This window comes from Salvelinus fontinalis, chromosome 2, assembly GCF_029448725.1.
Source record: "Salvelinus fontinalis isolate EN_2023a chromosome 2, ASM2944872v1, whole genome shotgun sequence".
Taxonomy (NCBI): domain Eukaryota; kingdom Metazoa; phylum Chordata; class Actinopteri; order Salmoniformes; family Salmonidae; genus Salvelinus; species Salvelinus fontinalis.
In genome coordinates this window covers 36,063,839-36,091,828 of record NC_074666.1, presented here as the reverse complement: position 1 = coordinate 36,091,828, position 27,990 = coordinate 36,063,839, and the positions used below count along the sequence as shown (strand labels likewise).

Below are 27,990 nucleotides of genomic sequence, written 5' to 3'. Positions count from 1 at the left end.
ATTTAAATTACAAAACATCCCTGGGAACTTTATTTTTTCTCGTCATTTAATTTCCAGGACACTGACATCTGATAAAGTTAAATGGGCTTTACCCCCTGTGTGAATGGATGGTGCATGCTGGGTAATGTGTGAGTATGTGTGTGTTTAGACTGAGAGGAGCCTCTGTAGTCTAGCCAGACTGAGGGCTGTGTGTGGGTCTGTCCCTACCTAACAACATGGATTATCTCTGCATTAAAACAAATTACTGTATATATGAATTGACAAAGCCAACGATCACGTGACACCATTCATTCCTATGCGAATACGAATAGTGCATTGAAGCCAAATAAAGTCCGTTAAGACGCCGTCTCATGGAGATATAACATCAGCAGTATGAGCTATTCCATCAAGTGATGTTGCAGGCTAGCTCAGTGCTGCCTCCTATCATTGACTAACTCCAGTTAAAGGCTGACCGGGTATTGCAGGTTGCTATTAGCAGCAGAACTATCCCTATAACTTATTCTGTGTGCGATTTTAAAATAATCAGTTCAAGGACATACATCTGTGTATTAGAAGCTATTATTGGTACCATGATTGTCTTTGGCATTTTTTCTTTATTTATATAACTAGAATGTGGGACCCTGTTTTCTGCTAACAATGTCTGCAGTACTGCGGTCGGCATTGAACGTCAGTGGCTTCAATGAGAGGGGGCAGTCGATAAACTTGGATTAGGTAACACAACGTGCCGTTGGAACACAGGAGTGATGGTTGCTGATAGTGGGCCTCTGTACGCCTATGTAGATATCCCCCCCCCCCCCCCTTTTTTTTTATCAGCCGTTTCCAGCTACAATAGTAATTTACAACATTAACAATGTCTACACTGTATTTCTGATCAATTGTATGTCATTTTAATGGACAAAAAAATAGCTTTTCTTTCAAAAACAAGGACATTTCTAAGTGACCCCAAACTTTTGAACAATACTGTAAATGGGGAAAAGCACAACCCCTGGCCCTGTCTCCCTTTCCCAATGGACACTCAGCCATGTCTCTACCCTCAAGCATTTCAGCAGAGGTCAAGAGAACCTGGCCCACAACCAGATGACAGTTCAACTTACAAGAACAAGATGAAACTGAGCACTAGCATAGCAATACAATGGTAGCGAACAGAAAGGGCATCCGCAGTGCTTCCATTGTGTGTTCGCCTATTGTGATGACCCGATTTATTTTGAGAAAGGGGGCTTTCTTGTGTGCTGTATTTTCATCTCAATCAATGTGATTCATGTTCACATTAGTGAAATGAGGTAAATTTGATACATATGTGACCCCAAACTTTTGAACGGTAGTGTACATTTGGCTGTCTCTAGGGGTAAAGCAGCAGCCATGGCTGATGTCTGGCTCACACTCTTCACTGTGCTCAGTACACAAGCAGCACTTGCCTTTTTCTCATGATGCCCTGGGAGAATAGAGCTCTGACCTGATCTATGATGAGAAGTGTGTGTGTGTTCGGTACACACACACACCAGAGCCACTCTGACTAGCCTAGCACTTCTACAGCGAGGAGCTAATGCCTTTTATAGGCCGATTCAGCAGTTCCCTGTGTATCACAATTACACTTATGTCATTACTACCTTCCTAGATTATGTGCTTGTCGGTCTTAAAAGCCCCATAATCGTTTATTGCTGAGCGAGCGCAAGGCCAGCACACTTACCTTATCGTAACTTTACAGTAGGGTAGAACTTTATATTTAGGGAGTGTAATTAATTACCTAATAAAAAGCTTTTTTGTATCAGTTATTAAGACATCTATTACCATTAGGGGCAATTTTCCAAGCAGGGTTGCGCTTTAAAGAAGGTTGCCATAATCATGGCTATGGGTCCTGACTACACCAGCGCCAGGAGTCTTTCTGGGCAGGAGCCCAAACAGACTGATGAGGCCTCCTGTACCCATGTAGCCCCCCAAAACAGACCCTAAAAACAACATACAGTGTATCTCTCGCTCTCGACATTATTACAAATTAATGGAGTCAAATTGGGTTTCATAAAAATACAAAGACCCTTTAATGCAGCCGAGCTGTGTGCAGTCAACACACCCACTGGCCCCTCAACCACTCCACCCGTTGACTTCTAATGCTATGCTGCTTAATTAAGAACTCCAGGAACAACTTCTGCCCCTATTTATTCATTTTCCTTGCCTGGGAAGTGAGCTGATTCAAGGGGAGACAGACCACATTGCTAAGGTATTATTTATAGTGCAAACTGCAATTGAATCAGTACGGTTCTACACTATATATTCTCATCCTATCACAGAGGATGGATGGATGGGAGCAAGTTAAGTTGTATGAAAATGTTGCTTTGAAGTTTAGACATGGAAATAATGATCTCCCCAGTGTGACTTGGGGTTGTGCCCAGCTGGCTGGTAAAACAAAGGGAGATGAAAAAACATTGTCTTGAGTGACAGTCCAGGAAACCAATCAGAGGGAAGAATATATGAGGTGCACAAAAAGAAAGGGGGCAGGTCCTCAAAGTCTTCAAAATCCCAAGAGATGAATCACAGTGCCAAAACCTCCCTCTCCAGAGAACTTCTGAAACAAATTGGTAGCGTGTGTTTGTAGAAGAAAGAAATACTAGAAGAAAGACAAGGGCTGGTGGAAGGATAATGGATATAGAAAACATCCTAAACCAAACGATGGTTCCAATTAGGACCTCATCACTCCTCCAGAACTCAAAGCCTCCATTGTGCTGCCTAAAACACTGACTGACTGGGGAGAGGATCATAACACATGATGATAGAGTATAAATGCATATCCACACTGAATACACTGTACAATCATCTCTTTCATGTGGCACAGAATATACTGCATGATTAAAATAGAAGAGGTAAAACTATGAATTCTATTAGTGCTTAAAATGTCAAATACAGGCCTTTGAGAGAAAAGCGAGCGAGCCAGAGAGAGAGAGCGATGACAGAAAAAGCATGAGGGTGAGTCTGTGCATAAATGCGATGTGATCCGTTTATCCATCATGATGCTCAGTTTGGTGGGAACGCATTGTTCTCTGAGCAGCCCCTAGGCTCTGAGGGCTGACTCTCTTAGAGTGTGAGAGAGTGTGAGAGTGTGAGAGAGAGTGTGAGAGAGAGTGTGAGTGTGAGTCTGAGTGTGAGAGTGAGAGTGAGAGTGAGTGTGAGTGTGAGAGTGAGAGAGAGAGAGTGTGTGTGTGTGTGTGTGAAATGCTACATGACCAAAAGCATGTGGACACCTGCTCGTCGAACATCTCATTCCAAATCATGGGCATTAATATGGAGTTAGTCTCCCCTTTGCTGCTATAACAGCATCCACTCTTCCGGGAAGGCTTTCCACTAGATGTTGGCACATTGGTGCAGGGACTTGCTTCCATTCAGCCACAAGAGCATTAGTGAGGTCGGGCACTGATGTTGGGCGATTAGACCTGGCACGCAGACGGTGTTCCAATTTATCCCAAAGTTCTTAGATGTGGTTGAGGTCAGTGCAGGCCAGTCAAGTTCTTCCAGTGTGCAAGTTCTTCCAGTGTGCATGGGGGCATTGTCATGCTGAACAGGAAAGGGCCTTCCCCAAACTGTTGATACAAAGTTGGAAGCACAGAATCGCCTAGAATCGGGGGGACCAGGATGAATATGTATGAACTTTCCAATTTGTAAGTCGCTCTGGACAAGAGCGTCTGCTAAATGACTTAAATGTAAATGTAAATGTAGAATGTCATTGTATGCTGTAGAGTTAAGATTTCCCATCACTGGCACTAAGGGGCCTGGCTTCAACCATGAAAAACAGCCCCAGACCATTATTCCTCCTCCACCAAACTTTACAGTTGGCACTATGCATTCAGGCAGGTAATGTTCACCTGACATCCAGCTAACCCAGAATAGTCTGTCAGACTGCCAGATGGTGAAGCATGATTCATCACTCCAGAGAACGCGTTTCCACTGCTCCAGAGTCCAATGGCGGTGAGCTTTACACACCATTCCAGCCGACACTTGCCATTGCGCATGGTGATCATAGGCTTGTGTGCGACTGCTCAGCCATGGAAACCCATTTCATGAAGCTCCCGACGAACAGTTCTTGTGCTGACGTTGCTTCCAGAGGCAGTTTGGAACTCTGTAGTGAGTGTTGCAACCGAGGAGAGACGTTCAGCACTCTGCGGTCCCGTTCTGTGAGGTTGTGTGGTCTAACAGTGCTCGGCTGAGCCGTTGTTGCTCCTAGACGTTTCCACTTTACAATAACAGCACTTACAGTTGACCGGGGCAGCTCTAGCAGGGCAGAAATTTGACGAACTGACTTGATGGAAAGGTGGCATCCTATGACGGTGGCATCCTATGACGGTGCCACGTTGAAAGACACTGAGCTCTTCAGTAAGGCCATTCCACGGCCAATACCAGCGCCTCTACACAAGTACCAACGCACACTGTGTTACTATGGCAACCGAGAGGGGGAAATAATTATTGATGGAAAGTGAGTGGATGAGAAGAGAAGGCAGGAGGAGAGCCAACTCAGGTTACTGTGAGGTCACCACTTATCTGCAGTGTGCTTCTTCACACGGTATAGAATAGGTCAGTGAATAGTGGCTGCCACGTGTTCAAATTTAAGGCGCATCCACTGAGTATACATCAAACATTCACATATGCAGGGAAACACAACAAACTATACACACACATACTGTACTTGGCATTTGATGAGATGCCCTTCTACTCGTCCCACTGCTGTTGGCTATGGGGGACAGAGCACAGACCAGGCAGGATTGAAGTAGGTAGACAAACAGATGCTGAGGTCCCTCTGGAGAGGTTTCTATTCTAGATACCTCTCCACAACTCTCCAGAGTATACTGTATCTACAACACATGGCAGTCTCCATCTCCATCAACCGGTTACCTGCTTCTAACATAGGACATAAAATGACAGATCTAGGTTGGGGAGTTTGGTGAAAGAAACTGGTTTATGAATGATGCATGTGAAACGGTAATGGGTCTTTTGGGGAAGAAAAACAACTGTAGATGGTATATACAGTTGAAGTCGGAAGATTACATACACCTTAACCAAATACATTTAAACTCAGTTTTTCACAATTCCTGACATTTAATCCTAGTAAAATTTCGCTGTCTTAGGTCAGTTAGGATCACCACTTTATTTTAAGAATGTGAAATGTCAGAATAATAGTAGAGAGAATGATTTAGTTCAGCTTTTATTTCTTTCATCACATTCCCAGTGGGTCAGAAGTTCACACACACTCAATTAGTATTTGGTAGCACTGCCTTTAAATTGTTTACCTTGGGTCAAACGTTTTGGGTAGCCTTCCAAAAGCTTCCCACAATAAGTTGTGTGAATTTTGGTCCATTCCTCCTGACAGAGCTGGTGTAACTGAGTCAGGTTTCTAGGCCTCCTTGCTCGCACAGGCTTTTCAGTTCAGCCCACAGATTTTCTATAGGATTGAGGTCAGGGCTTTGTGATGGCCACTCCAATACCTTGACTTTGATGTCCTGAAGCCATTTTGCCACAACTTTGGAAGAATGCTTGGGGTCATTGTCCATTTGGAAGACCCATTTGCGACCAAGCTTTAACTTCCTGACTGATGTCTTGAGATGTTACTTCAATATATCCACATAATTTTCCTGCCTCATGATGCCATCTATTTTGTGAAGTGCACCAGTCCCTCCTGCAGCAAAGCACCCCCACAGCATGATGCTGCCACCCCCGTGCTTCATGGTTGGGATGGTGTTCTTCGACTTGCAAGCGTCCCCCTTTTTCCTCCAAACATAACGATGGTCATTATGGCCAAACAGTTCTATTTTTGTTTCATCAGACCAGAGGACATTTCTCCAAAAAGTATGATCTTTGTCCCCATTTGCAGTTGCAAAACGTAGTCTGGCTTTTTTATGTCGGTTTTGGAGCAGTGGCTTCTTCCCTGCTGAGTGGCCTTTCAGGTTATATTGATATGACTCGTTTTACTGTGGATATAAATACTTTTGTACATTTTTCCTCCAGCATCTTCACAGGTTCTGGGATTGATGTGCACTTTTCGCACGAAAGTACGCTCATCTCTAGGAGACAGAACGTGTCTCCTTCCTGAGCGGTATAACGGCTGCGTGGTCCCATGGTGTTTATACTTGTGTACTATTGTTTGTACAGATGAACGTGGTACCTTCAGGCATTTGGAAATTGCTCCCAAGGATGAACTAGACTTGTGGTAGTCCACAATTTTTTTTTCTGAGGTCTTGGCTGATTTCTTTTGATTTTCCCATGATGTCAAGCAAAGATGCACTAAGTTTGAAGGTTGGCCTTGAAATACATCCACAGGTACACCTCCAATTGACTCAAATTAAGTCAATTAGCCAATCAGAAGCTTATTATATAGAGCCATTATTGCATGGAACTCTGTTCCATCTCATATTGCTCAAATAAACAGCAAACCTGGTTTCAAAAAAACAAATAAAGCAACACCTTACGGCACTATTTTTGTGTGTATGCATTGATATCTAGGCTACATGTACCTTTATTAAAAAAATGTAGTTCTGTCCTTGAGCTGTTCTTGTCTATGAATGTTCTGTATTATGTCATGTTTCATGTTTTGTGTGGACCCCAGGAAGATTAGCTGCTGCTTTTGTAACAGCAAATGGGGATCCTAATAAAATACTTTCTGAAGGCACTGTACACATACATACATACATACATACATACATACATACATACATACATACATACATACATACATACATAATGTACGTGGAACTTTAAAGCACTGGTATGTTTCACAACATGACAATGTTGTAAATTGACAATGACATCAGGGAAGAAACGTGTGCACTCTGATTATACAGACGCTCTCCATAATCTTTAATTAATCCATTGTTGGATTAATTAGGAATGTTAATGTATTTTGGCAGCGATATTTAAAGCAGAACTTAATTATGATAAAGTATGGAATTGTCATACACTGAATTAATTAATTCCTTTTAATATTTTATTTTGTACTTCGCTACATTCCTTGCACCTTTCACTTTCTGTTCACTGGGACACTACAATTTAAATATTTATTCAGTGACTGACTGTTCTGTTATAAATTAGCAATAAGCAGCAATGTTCACATCCAGTTTAATTAGAGACTAGCTAGCTCAACTGCATGGACCGTGGGTTTCATTTGATTAAAAACACCAACCTAGGGATTGTTTTTGTTTATTAAGTCCTGTAAAAACAAGACCCTAATAATTTTTTCTGCTAACAGATTATATTATCGGCTTGATGATTGTAAACAAAAGCAATATGAGATTATGATATTCTGAGTCAAACATTAGCTGTAGATTAACATAAGTGTAAATACACATAATATAGTAATTATGTAAATCCCTCTACTTAGTAATAATATGATGCCTCGGTAAACAGCTGCTGATGTCATGATTGACATGTGAAAAGGCCTCCGTGACTCGGTTGCCATGAGCTTCCTGGCAAGACTTCCTGGTTTGAGCCAACCAGCATGCTTCTCAGCAGGTGGAGAGTTGTGATTGGCCATAGACCAGCCCAAGCAACCTATCACAGCCTTCTAAAGGCAGTGTGTCTAAGTCATACTGTATAAGATCCAGCTTCATAAACATCATGCAACATAAAGGCATCTGCTTAAAGACAAGGCTTATGCAACAGCATGTTCCTGCCTGCAGCTAGTGTGACTAACACTGATGATTTATGTACATGTATATTTAGTACAGGAGAGCGCGTGACCTGTCCTTTAGTCACCAGCAGGGACACTAATGTTCTCAGTTCTGTTCACTACAGAGAGTGGACTGCAGAGTGGAGGACAGAGAGTGGACCCATGCAGGGCAGCCTCACAGTAGCCTGCAGAGTGGAGGACATATAGAGGACCCATGCAGGGCAGCCTCACAGTGGCCTGCAGAGTGGAGGACATATAGAGGACCCATACAGGGCAGCCTCACAGTAGCCTGCAGAGTGGAGGACATATAGAGGACCCATACAGGGCAGCCTCACAGTAGCCTGCAGAGTGGAGGATATATAGAGGACCCATACAGGGCAGCCTCACAGTAGCCTGCAGAGTGGAGGACAGAGAGAGGACCCATACAGGGCAGCCTCACAGTAGCCTGCAGAGTGGAGGACAGAGAGAGGACCCATGCAGGGCAGCCTCACAGTAGCCTGCAGAGTGGAGGACAGAGAGTGGACCCATGCAGGGCAGCCTCACAGTAGCCTGCAGAGTGGAGGACATATAGAGGACCCATACAGGGCAGCCTCACAGTAGCCTGCAGAGTGGAGGACAGAGAGAGGACCCATGCAGGGCAGCCTCACAGTAGCCTGCAGAGTGGAGGACAGAAAGAGGACCCATACAGGGCAGCCTTACAGTGGCCTGCAGAGTGGAGGACAGAGAGAGGACCCATACAGGGCAGCCTCACAGTAGCCTGCAGAGTGGAGGACATATAGAGGACCCATACAGGGCAGCCTCACAGTAGCGTGCAGAGTGGAGGACAGAGAAAGGACCCATGCAGGGCAGCCTCACAGTAGCCTGCAGAGTGGAGGACAGAGAGAGGACCCATGCAGGGCAGCCTCCCAGTAGCCTGCAGAGTGGAGGACAGAAAGAGGACCCATGCAGGGCAGCCTCACAGTGGCCTGCAGAGTGGAGGACATATAGAGGACCCATGCAGGGCAGCCTCACAGTAGCCTGCAGAGTGGAGGACAGAGAGAGGACCCATGCAGGGCAGCCTCACAGTAGCCTGCAGAGTGGAGGACAGAGAGAGGACCCATGCAGGGCAGCCTCACAGTAGCCTGCAGAGTGGAGGACAGAGAGAGGACCCATGCAGGGCAGCCTCACAGTAGCCTGCAGAGTGGAGGACAGAAAGAGGACCCATACAGGGCAGCCTCACAGTAGCCTGCAGAGTGGAGGACAGAAAGAGGACTCATACAGGGCAGCCTCACAGTGGCCTGCAGAGTGGAGGACAGAGAGAGGACCCATACAGGGCAGCCTCACAGTAGCCTGCAGAGTGGAGGACAGAGAGAGGACCCATGCAGGGCAGCCTCACAGTAGCCTGCAGAGTGGAGGACAGAGAGTGGACCCATGCAGGGCAGCCTCACAGTAGCCTGCAGAGTGGAGGATATATAGAGGACCCATGCAGGGCAGCCTCACAGTAGCCTGCAGAGTGGAGGACAGAAAAAGGACCCATACAGGGCAGCCTCACAGTGGCCTGCAGAGTGGAGGACAGAGAGAGGACCCATACAGGGCAGCCTCACAGTAGCCTGCAGAGTGGAGGACAGAGAGAGGACCCATGCAGGGCAGCCTCACAGTAGCCTGCAGAGTGGAGGACAGAGAGAGGACCCATGCAGGGCAGCCTCACAGTAGCCTGCAGAGTGGAGGACAGAGAGAGGACCCATGCAGGGCAGCCTCACAGTAGCCTGCAGAGTGGAGGACAGAGAGAGGACCCATGCAGGGCAGCCTCACAGTAGCCTGCAGAGTGGAGGACAGAGAGAGGACCCATGTAGGGCAGCCTCACAGTAGCCTGCAGAGTGGAGGACAGAGAGAGGACCCATGCAGGGCAGCCTCACAGTAGCCTGCAGAGTGGAGGACAGAGAGAGGACCCATACAGGGCAGCCTCACAGTAGCCTGCAGAGTGGAGGACAGAGAGAGGACCCATGTAGGGCAGCCTCACAGTAGCCTGCAGAGTGGAGGACAGAGAGAGGACCCATGTAGGGCAGCCTCACAGTAGCCTGCAGAGTGGAGGACAGAGAGAGGACCCATGCAGGGCAGCCTCACAGTAGCCTGCAGAGTGGAGGACAGAGAGAGGACCCATGCAGGGCAGCCTCACAGTAGCCTGCAGAGTGGAGGACAGAGAGAGGACCCATGTAGGGCAGCCTCACAGTAGCCTGCAGAGTGGAGGACAGAGAGAGGACCCATGCAGGGCAGCCTCACAGTAGCCTGCAGAGTGGAGGACAGCGAGAGGACCCATGCAGGGCAGCCTCACAGTAGCCTGCAGAGTGGAGGACAGCGAGAGGAGGTTCTTATGATTGGCGGTTGCAACAACGTCTCTCTGTTTAATCTTCTGTTAACTCATAGAAGGATGATTCTCATGAAACCAGTTTTAAAATGTCTGTAGCAAATTGAGGTACAAAACCATGATGCATTTGCTAAAATCTATTATAATTCTGAGAACTAAGATGTCTAGTTTATGGGAAAGTGTCTTATTTTAAATGCATTGAAAATTTGCGCCTGAATTACCGAAATGCGTCCAGATTACATTTAGGTCATGTTATACATTACATCATAATAATAGTTATGAAAATGATAAGTACAGATCCTAATCTCAGTGATTCAAGAGAATATATATATTTTTGTTCACAGTTTCGTGAGAATGACCCAAAAGTGCTTTTTCAATTGCATTATCAAACACATTTTCAATACCTTGAGGACTTTCTTCTTGATCTTGGATGGAAAGTGTTTATTAGTCCGTTAGCAACACCATTGATAGTGTTTGAGAGGATATTTTGTTTCACTTTCATTCCTCTAGTCTAGCCCGAATGCTAATAGTCTGTGTTGGTAGACACTTGTTAGCCAAAATTACCCAGGCAGGCTTACAAAAACAACATTTGAGAGTGCGCTGACCTTGGTGCTAGAGGGGGTACGCAGCTGGAGGTTGAATGTTTGAAGGGGTACGGGACTGTAAAAAGTTTGGGAACCACTGTCCTAGACTATTTGGATGATTCATGTAGGCCCCATGGAGGGAGAGACGGAGACAAAAAATACCCACTCTTCTACCAGGGGCAGCAGGTTTGACCCAGCCCAGCAGGGAGAGGGTCATCTTGGGTAGCAGCCTGAGGATGCTCCCCTGCCCCCTCCACCCCTCATGGAGCGCATTAGCCAGCCCGAGGGTGTCTGGTGGGGGAGCGTGGGGGACAGTGAAGGGATGGACCCCCTTTAGTGACAGTCAGATTTATATGCCCTATAAAACACTCCATTAGAGTACTGGCTGGCATTTTAAGGCCCTTTAAAGAGGCATGGGGGTATGAAACACTAATATGTCATCTACACTAATCAGCATACTCAAATGGAATACCATCATTTTCTGTGTGGAGAAATATGATAGGGATTGGGATGGGCGTAATTGTTATACTTCATACTCTGTCATACTCCAAACCAGCAGGAAACTGCTGTTCCCGTTTTCCCTGCTTTTGCTCGTCATGATTCCTAAGGATACTGTAACTGACGCCCACCAAGGGGTAAAAAAAACATTATAAACTGGGTGGTTCGAACCCTGAATGCTGATTGGCTGACCGCCGTGGTATATCAGACCATATACCACAGGTATGACAACTTTTATTTTTACTGCTCTAATTACATTGGTAACCAGTTTATAATAGCAATAAGGCACCTCGGGGTTTGTGCTATATGGCCAATATACCACGGCTAAGGGCTGTGTCGAGACACTCTATGCTGCGTTGTGCTTAAGAACAGCCCTTAGCTGTGGTATATTGGCCATATACCACACCTCCTCGGGCCTTATTGCTTAAATAACTCGCCAAAATGGAAATCAGTATGGAAGAGGCCTCAAAACACAATTAACATAATGAACACGGTATTTAAGAAGGGGCATAATATCAGATTCAGCCTCGAATAAACCTTTTCTCTGCCAGCCTAAGCTCTACTGGAGTCCCTCCCGCTTCTTCCTCTGCATAGTCTTAATTAGAGCTGGAAAATAAATGATCCTGTGTGCTCAGTCAGTACACACCTCCCTCCCAGTTTAAAACTCACTAACACCCGTTAAACAAATACACACACCCTTCGTCTTCCTCCATCTAAAATCTCACTAATACATGCTAGCAGCTACACGCCGTCACGCCCTGCAGTCCTGTTCAACACGCCATCACGCCCTGCAGTCCTGTTCAACACACCGTCACGCCCTGCAGTCTGTTCAACACGCCGTCACGCCCTGCAGTCCTGTTCAACACGCCATCACGCCCTGCAGTCCTGTTCAACACGCCGTCACGCCCTGCAGTCCTGTTCAACACGCCCTGCAGTCTGTTCAACACGCCGTCACGCCCTGCAGTCCTGTTCAACACGCCGTCACACCCTGCAGTCTGTTCAACACGCCGTCACACCCTGCAGTCCTGTTCAACACGCCGTCACACCCTGCAGTCTGTTCAACACGCCGTCACGCCGTGCAGTCCTGTTCAACACGCCGTCACGCCCTGCAGTCCTGTTCAACACGCCGTCACGCCCTGCAGTCCTGTTCAACACGCCGTCACGCCCTGCAGTCCTGTTCAACACGCCGTCACGCCCTGCAGTCCTGTTCAACACGCCGTCACGCCCTGCAGTCCTGTTCAACACGCCGTCACACCCTGCAGTCCTGTTCAACACGCCGTCACGCCCTGCAGTCCTGTTCAACACGCCGTCACGCCCTGCAGTCCTGTTCAACACGCCGTCACGCCCTGCAGTCCTGTTCAACACGCCGTCACGCCCTGCAGTCTGTTCAACACGCCGTCACGCCCTGCAGTCTGTTCAACACGCCGTCACGCCCTGCAGTCCTGTTCAACACGCCGTCACGCCCTGCAGTCCTGTTCAACACGCCGTCACGTCCTGCAGTCCTGTTCAACACGCCGTCACGCCCTGCAGTCCTGTTCAACACGCCGTCACACCCTGCAGTCCTGTTCAACACGCCGTCACGCCCTGCAGTCCTGTTCAACACACACTCTCTCTCTCTTTCCTTCCTCTGCTTCTTAGCACCTCTTAACAGCATGAGCGTGGTAGAGTGGTAATCGTAGGGATTCTATAGCTGCTCCGGTTCAAAGCCTGATTCTCTGTGGTGCTGTAGGAGAAATATGGAGGGGAATAACTCACACTTTATGAGCCCAGTCGGGTGAGGATCGGGCTGGGACTGAGAGGTCATTCATAGACCTAACGTTTACTCAGACCCAACCATCAAAGACTCATTCAACGTGAATGAATGAGACCTCATAGCTGCATCCACGATGGTGAAAGCATGCTTCTATGGGAGGATGTCTGTGTTAGATAGAGAGAAAAGAGAAAGTGCATGATCCAGTGTGTGAAAATATGTGCAAGCGTGAAAGTATGCATGTGTGTGTGAAGGTGTGTATTATACTGTGATTATGAGAGAGGTACAGATGTGTAAACACAGGTCAATGTGGCTCTGTGTGTGTAAACTGAGTATCAGTGTATTTTGAAAACCAAGAGTGTGCAGCACTTAGCTGAACAAACCAATTTATGTCATTTAAATATAAGAAGCAAAACAACCCAGATAGCCTACTCTCCCTCCCTTCCTCCTCTCTCTCAGATTCACATATCAGGCCTGCAGTGCGGGAGGACTCAGCCAGGAGGGGTGTGTGGACAGGTCTGGGATCAGCTGAGATCAGCTGATATCGATGGGGTAAAGCTGAAGGGATTTCTGCCTGTAATCCAGGCCTGATCCTGGTTCAGGCTGCAGTGTCAGGAGAGACTAGCAGAGGAGATATACCTGTCACTGTCAGCTCCAGCAATCAGAAGCAGCGAACGCTCTTTATTGACCTGTCTAAAGCAGACCTGTTCAAATACTAAGAATGGTCAGGGATTTGCCTGTGAAGCTCAATCTATTTTAAATGATTTCAAATCGTATTTGAACCCAGGTCTAACGTGCTGCTGCAGACAGAGTTCACTCCAGCCCTGATCTTGGATCCTTTGTTCTAGTATAGCACCACGGTTTTGTCCTCCTTTATCCTGCACATCAATTACTGCTGTTGCTCAAAGTGCTACCAGTGCAGAAATATACAGACCTAGTTTCCTCAGTCTAACACTGTGTATTGCATGTTCACAGACATACACCTTGAAACTCCCACCATATTAAGCAGTAGAGTGGCGAATGGTTACCAGCACATTGATATAAAAACAGGCATAGACCAACTGCCTCTATAAAAGACCTGTAGCACCGGGGATAAAAACAAGCATAGACCAACTGCCTCTATAAAAGACCTGTAGCACCGGGGATAAAAACAAGCATAGACCAACTGCCTCTATAAAAGACCTGTAGCACCGGGGATAAAAACAAGCATAGACCAACTGCCTCTATAAAAGACCTGTAGCACCGGGGATAAAAACAAGCATAGACCAACTGCCTCTATAAAAGACCTGTAGCACCGGGGATAAAAACAAGCATAGACCAACTGCCTCTGTAAAAGACCTGTAGCACCGGGGATAAAGACCTGTAGCACCGGGGATAAAAACAAGCATAGACCAACTGCCTCTGTAAAAGACCTGTAGCACCGGGGATAAAAACAGGCATAGACCAACTGCCTCTGTAAAAGACCTGTAGCACCGGGGATAAAGACCTGTAGCACCGGGGATAAAGACCTGTAGCACCGGGGATAAAAACAGGCATAGACCAACTGCCTCTGTAAAAGACCTGTAGCACCGGGGATAAAGACCTGTAGCACCGGGGATAAAGACCTGTAGCACCGGGGATAAAGACCTGTAGCACCGGGGATAAAGACCTGTAGCACCGGGGATAAAGACCTGTAGCACCGGGGATAAAGACCTGTAGCACCGGGGATAAAGACCTGTAGCACCGGGGATAAAAACAGTATCTCCTAAAAAAATTACCTTCTTACTCCAACGCATGAGTCATGGCCTAGAACCTGAAGCAAAGGCATATTTACAACAGCAGCTGTGTTTGTGCGTGTGTGTGTGTATATGCATAAGTGTCTATTCCCCAGACAGAGGAGTCAGTCCAACTTGAAAGAGTAGTAAGCTGGACCATGCTTCTCCTCAGCCTGGCGTTCTGGTGACAGTAATTGCCATGTCTAATTAGGTAGGAATGTGTCAGTAATGAGTCTCACCCCGGGTTCCCAGGTGCCCTAATGAGTCTCACCCCGGGTTCCCAGGTGCCCTAATGAGTCTCACCCCGGGTTCCCAGGTGCCCTAATGAGTCTCACCCCGGGTTCCCAGGTGCCCTAATGAGTCTCACCCCGGGTTCCCAGGTGCCCTAATGAGTCTCACCCCGGGTTCCCAGGTGCCCTAATGAGTCTCACCCCGGGTTCCCAGGTGCCCTAATGAGTCTCACCCCGGGTTCCCAGGTGCCCTAATGAGTCTCACCCCGGGTTCCCAGGTGCCCTAATGAGTCTCCCCCCGGGTTCCCAGGTGCCCTAATGAGTCTCCCCCCGGGTTCCCAGGTGCCCTAATGAGTCTCACCCCGGGTTCCCAGGTGCCCTAATGAGTCTCACCCCGGGTTCCCAGGTGCCCTAATGAGTCTCACCCCGGGTTCCCAGGTGCCCTAATGAGTCTCACCCCGGGTTCCCAGGTGCCCTAATGAGTCTCACCCCGGGTTCCCAGGTGCCCTAATGAGTCTCACCCCGGGTTCCCAGGTGCCTTAATGAGTCTCACCCCGGGTTCCCAGGTGCCTTAATGAGTCTCACCCCGGGTTCCCAGGTGCCTTAATGAGTCTCACCCCGCGTTCCCAGGTGCCCTGCTGAGAGGATCGTTAGTCATATCCAACCTCTACCAATGCAACACACTCTGGGTATAGGGTGCCCTTAGACACAGATCTAGGATCAGCTTACTATCACCAACATCCTCACCTCAATGCAGAACTGGCTGAGATCTGTGTCTAGGGGTAAAACTTCTCAGAACAGAACAGCAGAGGGAGCAGTCTCAGACTCTCAGCTACACCAAAACACCCCTGATAACAAACAGATCTGTTATCACACACAGAGGTATATCATCATGCCCATTCACTGGCTTTGCACCGAGGGGCCAAAAAGAGCAGAGTGGTAGACGTGGAAGGAGGATGAGAGGGTGAGAAAGTGGTAGGAGGGGTGTAGTGTGTAAAATCACTGTGGCACCTCACACACAACGCAGTACTCAGGGCAATAACACTGTAGCTCCGCACCAACAGTAAATTATCCCTTGTACCTAAATCATTCATTTAATGCATTTCACTACCAGTCTGTCATCTAATAGCATCAGCACAGAGCAGAGAGGCAGTGCTTTAGCTGAAGCTACAGTATGAGTTAGGTGTACACAGCGAGACCTTGTCAGTCCCGTAAGACCATAGAAAGAGATAGAAAGGGATGACAACAAACACACAGAGAGAAAGAGGGAGTAAAGAGAGCAAAAAAAGTTTAGCAATGACAGAGAGAAAAAAAACGTGACTAAGCTGGTAAAAGAAGAGAGAGAAAATAACAAAAAAGAGGACAAGCAATTAAGTAGGGACCTTTTGTCTGAGGAGCTTGCTGCGTACGCGACCCCATAGCTTGGCCCCGGTGTTGGTGTGCCTCTTGATGGCTGAGGAGGGGGTTTGAGGCTGCTGGTTGTTCTGCTGCTGGTCCACCACACAGCAGTGCTGCTCCAGCCGCTCACACACTGTGTTGAGGTTCACGTCGGACACCAGGACCTCCGTCATCCTACCGGAGACTGTGTGCAGGGGTTAATATGAACTAACTAACAGGGAGTAAAATCCCAAAGGTATCCACTTCCTGAGTGGTCAGATCCAGCACTGTGCAGAAAAACCTCACGTCTAAGGTTGGGGATTTGTCTTCTAAATGTTGAGACGAAAAAAGGTCTCCCTCAGTTGATGTTCATTTAAGAAAAAAGGTGAAAATGTCCGTTTCAAATTTTAAGATGAGGCAATAAGGAAGGCACAAGGTATGACAGGCAGTTTCAGTCCGTGAGAACAGAGAATCCTGATATGGTTTTCAGTCTTCTTCTAAAGCCGGAGAATTCCACACTGGTCCCTCTCTGGGATGTCAAGATTATTCCACACTGTGCTTCTGCCAGCATCTCCACAGCTCACAATCTGATTTCCAGTAACGCAAACAGAGACACGGAGCACAGTGTGAGGGGGAGCGCGAGAGAGAGGAGGGATGGTGGGAGGGGGGGGGGGGGGGCGTGGGCAGATGGAGGGGGAGTGAATGAGCTGCTGCCGTCACCAGCCCTGTTTCTCCAGATGTGAGAACACACCTCCAACAAACTGAGAAAAAGAAAGAGATTAAGAAAATAAAATAGAGACAGAGAGAGAAAGATGACAAACCCTGTTGTGTGCCTTTCCTCTTAGCCTTCATGCATGTCATCATTTCCCACAACTGGTAACCAATCAAGGAAGTGAGTAAAAGAGGGAAAGAAAGGAATGTGAGAGGGAGAGAGAGAAGAGGGCAATGTGACTGAGACAAGAGGTTGATTTAGACCCCATCTGAACTGGGACCACATTTCAGCTACATGTAATGGAACCTCAAAGAACAATATGACATTTTGAAGGGTGAAAAAAAGGTACTAAATGGTTGTCACACTGACACACCCTCTCGTAATCTGACAAGCACATCAGCTCTCTCCCTGTGTGCATGTTGCCATGCGTTTTCTCCACGCTTCCACACTCCACTGAGTCCTCCGCCCATTATGTGTGTGTGTGTATATATCAGTTTGTGTGTGTTAAGAGTGGGATTCCACTCCCACTCCTCCAGCCCCTCTCCCCTGTCCATAGGGAGATGCAGGGATAATTGACCCCCAGTGTTTCCACTATGCTAGTTAACCCTTACCCCCACCACCCTCAGCCGTCCAGACACATATCAGGGAATCCTTCATATGGGTTTTTCTATAAACTAGGGTACCAGTGAGGATTTCCTACAATGGAAAACTTGTTACAGCTGTTGATAAGTCATTGATAATAATCTGCTATTGTTTTTCCATCATTACATTAAGATAAGGGGAGATCATAGCTATATTCAATAAAATTCACAAGTTGATTTAAAACCCTTTATCACGGTTGTTGTCTTGACCAATGACCTTGAGCCTTCTTGGATGGGCACTTCTAATGTAACTATGGCAGCACAAAAGGTCTTGAATTCTCGAGTTCTACCCTTAGATTTGGTGGTGACGTAGTGTCCCCATAAGTGATAGAACACTGAGCCAATCATGGTGCAACTAGAGACCATTACGAACCCCTACGCTTCGTATTTTCCGCTGGTTGCCCCACCACAGAAAGAACTGAGCTAGGCTGAAACACCTGCATTTTGGAGCTGCCTTACTCAAGAAAGCAAAAAAGAGACCATGTTTGTTTGCGGCTTTATTATCTCAATTATATATATTTTTTTTACATTGTTTGCCAAAATAACATGCAAAACAGGCAGCCCCCACCAAAATAAAAAACGTAGCCAAATGTGGGGCTCAAAACAGGCTCTGAATGACAGGTCGCCACTCCTCATTCGTTATGCCGGTGAAGACAGTTGTTCCTGGATCCACTTTGGATCTACTATCCCAGGCGAATTGAGGTTGATCATCTGCTGTTGTCTGCTTGATTTACAGTAGGGTTTTAGATTTAACAGTGAAGGCATCAAGGTAATTAGTTTATGTTTTCATATGTTTTTGTGCCTTGTATTGGTCTCCTGTGCTCAAATATATAGGATAGACTAATGCACCACACCCAAAGCTCTTCCTATGAATTATTCTGATATAATATAGTCCTAGACCTGTGTTGTATAGGTTGAGTTATGGGCCAACTTGCATATATTACCTTATATTCCTCTAAGTACACTCTAAGTACACACGTGGAAATGCTTAAAAAAAAAATAATGTTTCAACCCATTTTGAAATGTTGATCCCAATGTCACACATTGGCCCCATTATTTATAGAAAGACCCATATACAATATATTATCTCCAGCCACTCTGGAGACTACTACAGCGAATCAGAATCTACTCTCAGAAAGCACAACTCGGGATACACAGTCAGACATGGATGATGGATGGTTATGCTGCAAGCTTTGAAAGGGAATAGTATATTGTATAATGAATGGATCGATCCAGGAAAGCCTGCTTGTCATAATTTATCTGGCTCCATATCTATTCTCCATTTATTTCTATGAAGGAGAAAAGGAGAACGACGGAAGGCTGCATTTCATAGCGTAACAGAGACAGATTGTCTCCTCTCCACAACAGTAGCTATGTATGGTCACACAGACCCCCTATGCGCTCCATACTGAGGTTGACTGCTATCTTCAGATAGCAGCACGGAGTCATGGGAGGGGAACACAGAGAGGGTACCAGGCAGATAACACACATGTCATATATGAAAGGAGGAATGCATGCATTGATTGCACAAATACACACAGTAAGATGAGAATCCTTCTGAAGCAAATCAGAATAGGCTCTTCCCACAGCCATTATGCCTAGAGACCCATCAGTTTGGTCAAAGCAAGATTAAATCAAAACGAATGTAAGCCAAAAGGCAGGGAGAAGATAGGCCAACTACTCGGTTCAGTACAGTACTTGATAACTGGTATTTCCATTCAAAAAAATGTTCACTCTCTCAACAACTCTTATCACAAGTTAAACAAAGCTAGTCAGTGTTGTCAGCCTTCAGCCTGAACTCAATATGATGTCATACATGACCGTGACAGACCACGGGGGTTACGTGAATGACATCTTGTAATGATGATAATAAAACTTTGTTCCGATAGGAGATAGTTAGCGCCCTTAACTGTGAGTATGTGCGTGTTAGGTCTATCTGTGCTTCGGACGGATGGGACTAACTCCTCGTCTCTGCCTGGCTCTTTGCTGTTTTCAATCAGGGGGCTGACCGTAGCAGTAGGAGCTCAGCCTGGCAGGGTATTTTTTATTTTTTTACTCAGGATTGTAAGCATGAAACATGTATACAGTCTGGTGCATCATTTCTTGGAAAGAATGTCTGGGAGCCTTTTATAATTATATATATATTTTGGGTGATTAAGGGAGTCCTAGTCACTTGCATTTTTTGGGGCAGACAACTATGGCACAGCACGAGGCATAGAAACAACATGAACTCCTCAGCGACACTGCTAGATAGTAATGCAAGATTCCACTGTATATTCAATGAAAACCAAAACAATTCACTGAATCATTCCCCATATTCACAATGTATTGGCACAAAGATAAACACAGAATGAGTTTGACCTGAATCGATCATGGTTGCAATCCACCGTGTCCTCCTGCTGTGAATGAATAGCAATGGGCCTTTAAAAAGGTTTGTCAGTTCTAGCAGGAAGTCTCCACCTCAGTCAACTGGAACAATCAGCTCCCATTAAATCCCAGCTATACTGGAAGACATACTGGGAGCACTAGAGTCAACTGGCTGTTAGTGTTCCACTGCTTCTCTTTCAACTGTCATCTGTCTCTTCTTCCCTCTGATCAGCCAGACAGCAACAACAACAAAAGGCAATGGATCAGCACCTCTTCCTCTTTTTTTAGAGGATGTCTAGTTAGCCGTTACCCTGCATTGTCTCAAAGGCTTCTTTTGTCTTTACTGTACTTCAATGGGAAGTCACCGTCTAAGAGCGATGATGAGAGATTCTATGTTCTTTAAATTCATTTAAAGTATCTGAAGAAAGCTTGGGTTAATTACCTCTACTGTTAAGGAGTGTTTCTGTTATAAAGGCTGGGGTGCACATATACACATAGGATGATAGTATAGCTTTCTGTGTCCATCAGATGATATAGAATAGAACATGTAGGTGTTTGTTTATCTGTGTGTTTGACAGTGTTGTCTTCCACCACACAGCTTCAGTATAAGGAACATGGGGCTGAGGGGAGAGCAGATCCATTCATCAACATTGCAGCAATATTCTTTCTTGAAGATTGACAGTACAGTTAGTCCATCACTCCAAATTACAATGACATCACACACACAAAATTTCACTCAACAGTACCCAAACACACATAATCCTACTTGCCGAAACCTATTCAACACCCCCCCCCCCGCCCCCCCTCCAGTATTTCCTCATGGCTTATTTATGGAGTTAATGATATGTCAACATAATGACATGTCTACATCATCTATTCTGCATTATGTGGGATATGCTGAGACCCTGCTTTGGCAGAATCACACACACACACACTTGCGAGTTTGTAGATGCTCACACACAAACACTATAATGATGTCAGGTCCTGGAATGTGTGTAAAGCTTTGCTTGGAGAGAGGTAGAGACAGTCACTTTACCCCTACCTACCTACGCAATTACCTGGACTAACCTGTACCCCCGCACATTGACATAGTACCAGTACCCCTGTATATAGCCTCGTTATTGTTATTTATTGTAAAAAAAAATTGTATTGCTTTAGTATATTTTTCAAATTATTTTCTTATTATATAAAGAAAAATGCTAATATTTACTTACTTACTTATTGTTGGTTAAGGGCTTATAAGTAAACATTTCACAGTAAGGTCTACCTACACCTGTTGTATTCACCACATCTGACAATTAAAGTTTGATTTGATAAAAAGTGAGGGGGGGGAGCGAGAAAGAGAAAGAAAAAAATAGGAGAGAGAAAGAGAACAAAAAAAAATGGGAGCCTACAATATGTCTGGCCATTGCTGAGAGCCTTAGTTCTGACATCATTGTCAGGCCTGTGTCTTAATTATACACTGAACCAAAATATAAACGCAACATGTAAAGTCTTGTTCCCATGTTTCATGAGCTGAAATAAAAGATCCCAGAAATGTTCTATACACACAAAAAGCGTATTTCTCTCAGGTTTTGTGCACAAATGTGTTTACATACCTGTTAGTGAGCATTTCTCCTTTGCCAAAATAATCCATCCACCTGACAGGTGGCATATCAAAAAGCTGATTAAACAGCATGCTCATTACACAGGTGCACATTGTGCCGGGGACAATAAAAGGCCACTTCAAAATGTGCAGTTGTGTCACACAACAATGCCACAGAGGTCTCAAGTTGAGGGAGCGTGCCATTGGCATGCTGACTGCAGGAATGTTCATCAGAGCTGTTGCCAGATAATTAAATGTTAATTTCTCTACCACAAGCTGCATTCGTTGTTTGAGAGAATTTGGCAGTACATTTTTATTTATTTTATTTATTTCACCAGGTAGGCCAGTTGAGAACAAGTTCTCATTTACAACTGCGACCTGGCCAAGATAGAGCAAAGCAGTGCAACACAGAGTTACACATGGGATAAACAAACGTACAGTAAATAACACAATAGAAAAAGTCTATATAGAGTATGTGCAAATGGCATGAGGTAAGGCAATAAATAGGCCATAGTAGCGAAGTAATTACAATTTAGCATATAAACACTGGAGTGATTGATGTGCAAGTAGAAATACTGGTGCGCAAAAGAGCAAAAAAAAGTAAATAAAAACAATATGGGGATGAGGTAGGTAGATTGGATGGGCTATTTACAGATGGGCCTTGTACAGTTGCAGCGATCGGTAAGCTGCTCAGATAGCTGATGCTTAAATTTAGTGAGGGAGGTAGGCCAGTTGAGAACAAGTTCTCATTTACAACTGGCCAAGATAGAGCAAAGCAGTGCGACACAAACACAGAGTTACATATGGGATAAACAAACGTACAGTCAATAACAGAACAGAAAAATCTATTTACAGTGTGTGCAAATGTAGTAAGATTAGGGAGGTAAGGCAATAAATAGGAAATAGTGGCAAAATAATTACAATTTAGCAATTAAACACTGGGGTGATAGACGTGCAGAAGATGAATGTGCAAGTATAGATACTGGGGTTCAAATGAGCAAAAAATAACATGGGGATGAGGTATTTGGGTGGGCAATTTACAGATGGGCTATGTACAGGTGCAATGATCGGTAAGCTGCTCTGACAGCTGATGCTTAAAGTTAGTGAGGGAGATAAGTATCCAGCTTCAGTCATTTTTGCAATTCATTTCCAGTCATTGGCAGCAGAGAACTGGAAGGAAAGGCGGCCAAAGGAGGAGTTGGCTTTGGGGGTGACCCGTGAAATATACCTGCTGGAGCGTGTGCTGCTATGGTGACCAGTGAGCTGAGATAAGGCAGGGCTTTACATCGCAAAGACTTATAGATGACCTGGAGCCAGTAGGTTTGGTGACGAATATGTAGCGAGGGCCAGCCAACGAGAGCATACAGGTCACAGTGGTGGGTAGTATATGGTGATTTGGTGACAAAAAGGATGGCACTGTGACAGTTTGCTGAGTAGTGTGTTGGAGGCTATTTTGTAAATGACGTCGCCGAAGTCAAGGATCGGTAGGATAGTCAGTTTTACGAGGGTATGTTTGGCAGCATGAGTGAAGGCTGCTTTGATGCGAAATAGGAACCCGATTCTAGATTTAATTTTGGATTGGAGTTGTTTAATATGAGTCTGGAAGGAGAGTTTACAGTCCAACCAGACACCTAGGTATTTGTATTTGATGTTGTCCACATATTCCAAGTCAGAACCGTCCAGAGTAGTGATGCTAGACGTGCGGGCGGGTGGGGGCAGTGATCAGTTGAAAAGCATGCATTTAGTTTTGCTTGCATTTAGAGGAGTTTGAGGCCACGGAAGGAGTGGTGTATGGCATTGAAGCTCGTCAGGAGGTTTGTTAACACAGTGTCCAAAGCTGGGTGAAACGTATACAGAATGGTGTCGTCTGCGTAGAGGTGGATCAGAGAATCACCAGCAGCAAGAGCGACATCATTGATGTAAACAGAGAAATTAGTCGGCCCGAGAATTGAACCCTGTGGCACCCCCATAGAGACTGCCAGAGGTCCGGACAACAGGCCCTCCGATTTGACACACTGAACTCACACCGCACCCACTCGCCCGACTAGCATCACTACTCTGCACGGTTCTGATTTAGAATATGTGGACAACTACAAATACCTAGGTGTCTGGCTAGACTGCTAGACTACCAGACCATGTGTATGGCGACATGTACAGTAGGCGACCGGTATGCTGATGTCAACGTTGTGAACAGAGTGCCACATGGCGGCGGTGGGGTTTTGGTATGGGCAGGCATAAGCTACAGACAACGAACACAACTGCATTTTATCAATGGCAATTTGAATGCACAGAGATACCGTGACAAGATCCTGAGGTCCATTGTCGTGCCATTCATCCGCCGCCATTACCTCATGTTTCAGCATGATAATGCACAGCCCCATGTCGCAAGGAACTGTACACAATTCCTGGAAGCTGAAAATGTCCCAGTTCTTCAATGGCCTGCGTACTCGAGACATGTCACTCGTTGAGCATGTTTGGGATGCTCTGGATTGACGTGTACAACAGTGTGCTCCAGTTCCTTCCAATATCCAGCAAGCACAGCCATTGAAAAGGACTGGGACAACATTCCACAGGCCATAATCAGCAGCCTCATCAACTCTATGCGAAGGCGATGTGTTTCGGTGCATGAGGCAAATGCTGGTCACACCAGATACTGACTGGTTTTATGATCCGCGCCCCTACCTTCTTTTAAGGTATCCGTGACCAACAGATGTATATCTGTATTCCCAGTCATGTGAAATCCATAGATTAGAGCCTAATATTCTTTTTTTATATTGACTGATTTCCTCTCATGAGGAAATAACTCAGTAACTCAGTAAAATCTTTGCTGCATGTTGCATTTATATTTTTGTTCAGTATAGACAACCAGGGTGGCACAGTTAGCCTCACAGCCCTCTATAAAGACTTCTCCATTATCGAGCGGCTCCATAAGAGACAGATAGGCTCAGCCCAGGACGCAACTCAGTCCTACCTGGGATTCTTCACTTGACTTTCACAACTTTATTTCCAAACGTGTATGAAGTGGCCTTAAAACAACCCTGGGCTGTTTTGTGAATTAGCATTAATTGATTCATTCCATTGGCAAGTACAGCTTGGATTCCAATATGAAGAATCTCGTTCTAGAGTAGAAACCAAACATGAGGGCTTTGAACTGACATCCACCGGTAACATGAACCGACACACTTTTACAGCTGGACGGTGTTTCCTACAACACATTGGTGCGGCTGGCTTCCAGATTAAGCGAGCAGTGTGTCAAGAAGCAGTGCAGCTTGGCAGGGTCATGCTTCGGAGGACGCATGGCTTTCGATAGACGCCTCTCCCGAGTCCGTAGAGGAGTTGCAGCGATGAGACAAGACTAACTACCAATTGGATACCACGAAATTGGGGAGAAAATGGGGTAAAAATAAAAAATACAAATACAATTCCAGGTCAAACCATCCTAGAGAATAATATTGTAGTTAGTGCATCCATCACAGACATAGCAGGAGAGGCATTCCCTTTAACCAGATTATGAAATACATGTGATAAATGAAAACACAGGATCATAACTCATGATGAAATCTAATGAAAGTGGAGATGCTTTGGGGTTATTAAGATTCCTCGTAAAAAAAATGACTGACTACACTGGATTCATCTATGGGTCATTGTGAGGTGTGTGTGGTGTACTGTGTGCGTGGAAGGGGTGGGGCTATGGGCAGTGGTGGAGGCCTATGATTGGTGGTTGTGACAGCCTGGTAATACAGATAGCCATAAGCCATATCCTTGGCGGATAATTCAATCAGCTTTAATTCTCCAATACCTTGGCCGCCCGCCTCTATAAATATCACTCCTAAATTACCCCCCTCCGCCATTTTCCCTCCTTCCTATCTTGCCTCATTCTTCTACTAAAACTGCACACGGGGGGGGGGGGATAGATACCGCTGTGCTGCTCAGAATCACAATGGAATGACAGCTGGGGTTTGCAGGGAGGGGCGAGGGTAAGGTGTGTGTGTGTGTGTGTGTGTGTACACATACATGCAGGCTCAGTATGTGTGTGTCTGAGTTCATGATGTGCGTGACCATGTGTCAGGTCTTTCATGTGAAGGGGAGCCCAGGGTGAGAAGCTGACAGCCCAGAGGGGGTCTCCCTGGCTGAGCCCTCCTGCTTTCATGTGAGTGGACTGGGGGCAGAACTCAGATTAAACACTATCATCACTACAGACTCTTCGAACAAAAGGAGCATAGAGCACTCACTGTCTCTGAGAGCGGATGGATGGGAAGCAGAGATGTGAGGGAAGTGAGGGATGGAAAGGCTGGATGGGGAGAGAGGGGGCATAGGGAAGGGTGTCAGGGGGGGTTTGCGTCCTGTGTCTGTTCACAACCCTGACTGATCAACCCACTGGGGGGAGCTCACCTTCAACCACACCGTTGCCATGGAGACGATAGTTGCACTAGTGCACGTACGGGGCTCTGTTAGATCAATACGGTGCTGCTGCAGCGAAACACCACATGGTGGTGGGGTGACGGAATCGTACTGATGCAAGACCCGAGCTAGAGGCGGTAACGAGGAGCGGTAGCTAACGATCTCTGTGCTTGTCTGGCTGACAAACCTCCTGCTGCATATACAGAACGACTGTAGCATAGCTAGTTCTCCCTTACCCAGGAGAGATGGCTGAACAGCATAATGAACATGGAAGATCATCTTTAATTCATAGGAAGTGCTGGTGATGGTTATGGTGCCTGGCTGTTCTCTAGTTTAAGAGCTCTCCAGGAAAGGCAGTGTTACTGGGGGATGCTGTGGACTCTCGGTGTGCTGGCTACTGTGGGGGAGTGCTCAGTCATGCTCAGTTAAAGTGGAGCAGGTAGGCTAGCCATTTTGGGGGGTTTATTGGTAGAAGTCAGTCGGCAGGTAGCCTAGCGGTAAAGAGCATTGGGCCAGTAACCGAAAGGTCGCTGGTTCGAATCCCAGAGAGGAATAGGTGAAAAAAATCTGCCAATGTGCACTTGAGCAAGGCACTTAACCCACATTCCTCCTGTAAGTCGCTATGGATAAGAGCGTCTGCTAAATTACTCAAATGTAAATGAAAAAATGCGTAGCACTACATAATGTATACGCACATACATACAAACGGTGTTCCCCCGGATCTCAGTGGTTTGTTACCCACAGACCAGGCAGGGGACATGGATGGGAACAACTCACTGACACAGAAGGAAGGAAACCTGAGAGAAACTACTCTAGATTTGTGATCTAAATTTAATGTGTGGTCGTCATGGGTTTAGTGGAGCATAAGGTCACCAGGTAAAACTCAGAGTACTGGCCAAAACAATATGATCATTTCATCATCTCCAACTAAAATGTCAATCACAAGAAAATAAATGAACCCATGTGAATTTTGCCAAGCATTTAAAAAGATACCGACAGCCTTTATGGTGAATACATTCCTGCTGCTGTCCCTTGTGTTTGAAACATTGAGTCTGCGGTAGTAAAAAAGATATGAAGCAGTCAGGACCTGTGCCCTTTGACCTACTCCTGAAATGAGATGGAGATCTGAGTGGAGTTCCACCTGTTTAAATAATTCAGTCAGCCAGCCGGCCAGTCAGTCAGTCAGTCAGCCGGCCAGCCAGCCAGCCAGCCAGCCAGCCAGCCAGCCAGCCAGCCAGCCAGCGTCAGCCGGCCAGCCAGCCAGTCAGCCGACCAGCCGGCCAGCCAGCCAGTCAGCCGACCAGCCGGCCAGCGTCAGCCGGCCAGCCGGCCAGCCAGCGTCAGCCAGTCAGCCGGCCAGTCAGCCAGCCAGCCGGCCGGCCAGTCAGCCGGCCGGTCAGCCAGCCGGCCGGTCGGCCAGCCAGCCGGCCGGTCAGTCAGCCGGCCGGTCAGTCAGCCGGCCGGTCAGCCAGCCGGCCGGTCAGCCAGCCGGCCGGTCAGCCAGCCGGCCGGCCAGCCAGCCGGCCGGCCAGCCAGCCGGCCGGCCAGCCAGCCAGCCGGCCAGTCAGCCAGCCGGCCAGTCAGCCAGCCGGCCAGTCAGCCAGCCGGCCAGTCAGCCAGCCGGCCAGTCAGCCAGCCGGCCAGTCAGCCAGCCGGCCAGTCAGCCAGCCGGCCAGTCAGCCAGCCGGCCAGTCAGCCAGCCGGCCAGTCAGCCAGCCGGCCAGTCAGCCAGCCGGCCAGTCAGCCAGCCGGCCAGTCAGCCAGCCGGCCAGTCAGCCAGCCTGGTAAATAGATGTGTGTGTTAGGCCTCAGCTGCAGCCATAACCACCACAAACAGCTGGAGAGGTGATGGTGTGAGAGGAGGGAGGGAAGGAAAACATGTCTCAAAAAAAGAATGTGGTGCTGCTAAACCTTAAAGAGAGGAGAGCAAGGTCACAAAAAGGTCTCTATATAACTCTAGTTCAAAGGTCAAAGAGAAGCTAAAAACCTCATTATCGTCATCATTGGCAATGCCCACCATTAAACAAATCATGAAAAGGTCAGTTCCGCTTCACAATGTGTAAAAGCCATCAGTTCCAGGCTGTGTGAAACAAACATCTATTTCC

At 46.6% G+C, this 27,990-nt stretch overlaps 1 protein-coding gene across 8 annotated transcripts in view; it reads right to left on the bottom strand.

Annotated features, from left to right (window-relative positions):
• The window catches only part of LOC129817750 (active breakpoint cluster region-related protein-like), a 218,147-nt gene that overhangs the window by 7,128 nt on the left and 183,029 nt on the right, over nucleotides 1–27,990 (bottom strand). Inside the window, exon 1 of one of the 8 annotated variants that reach the window (XM_055873336.1) lies at nucleotides 16,185–16,815. The exons of the other annotated variants lie outside the window; for them this stretch is intronic. Within the exon in view, the coding sequence (XP_055729311.1) occupies nucleotides 16,185–16,373 (189 nt within the window). The 5' untranslated portion in view covers nucleotides 16,374–16,815. Of the gene's footprint in view, nucleotides 1–16,184; nucleotides 16,816–27,990 lie in introns of those variants that run through there. 8 annotated transcript variants of the gene reach the window in all.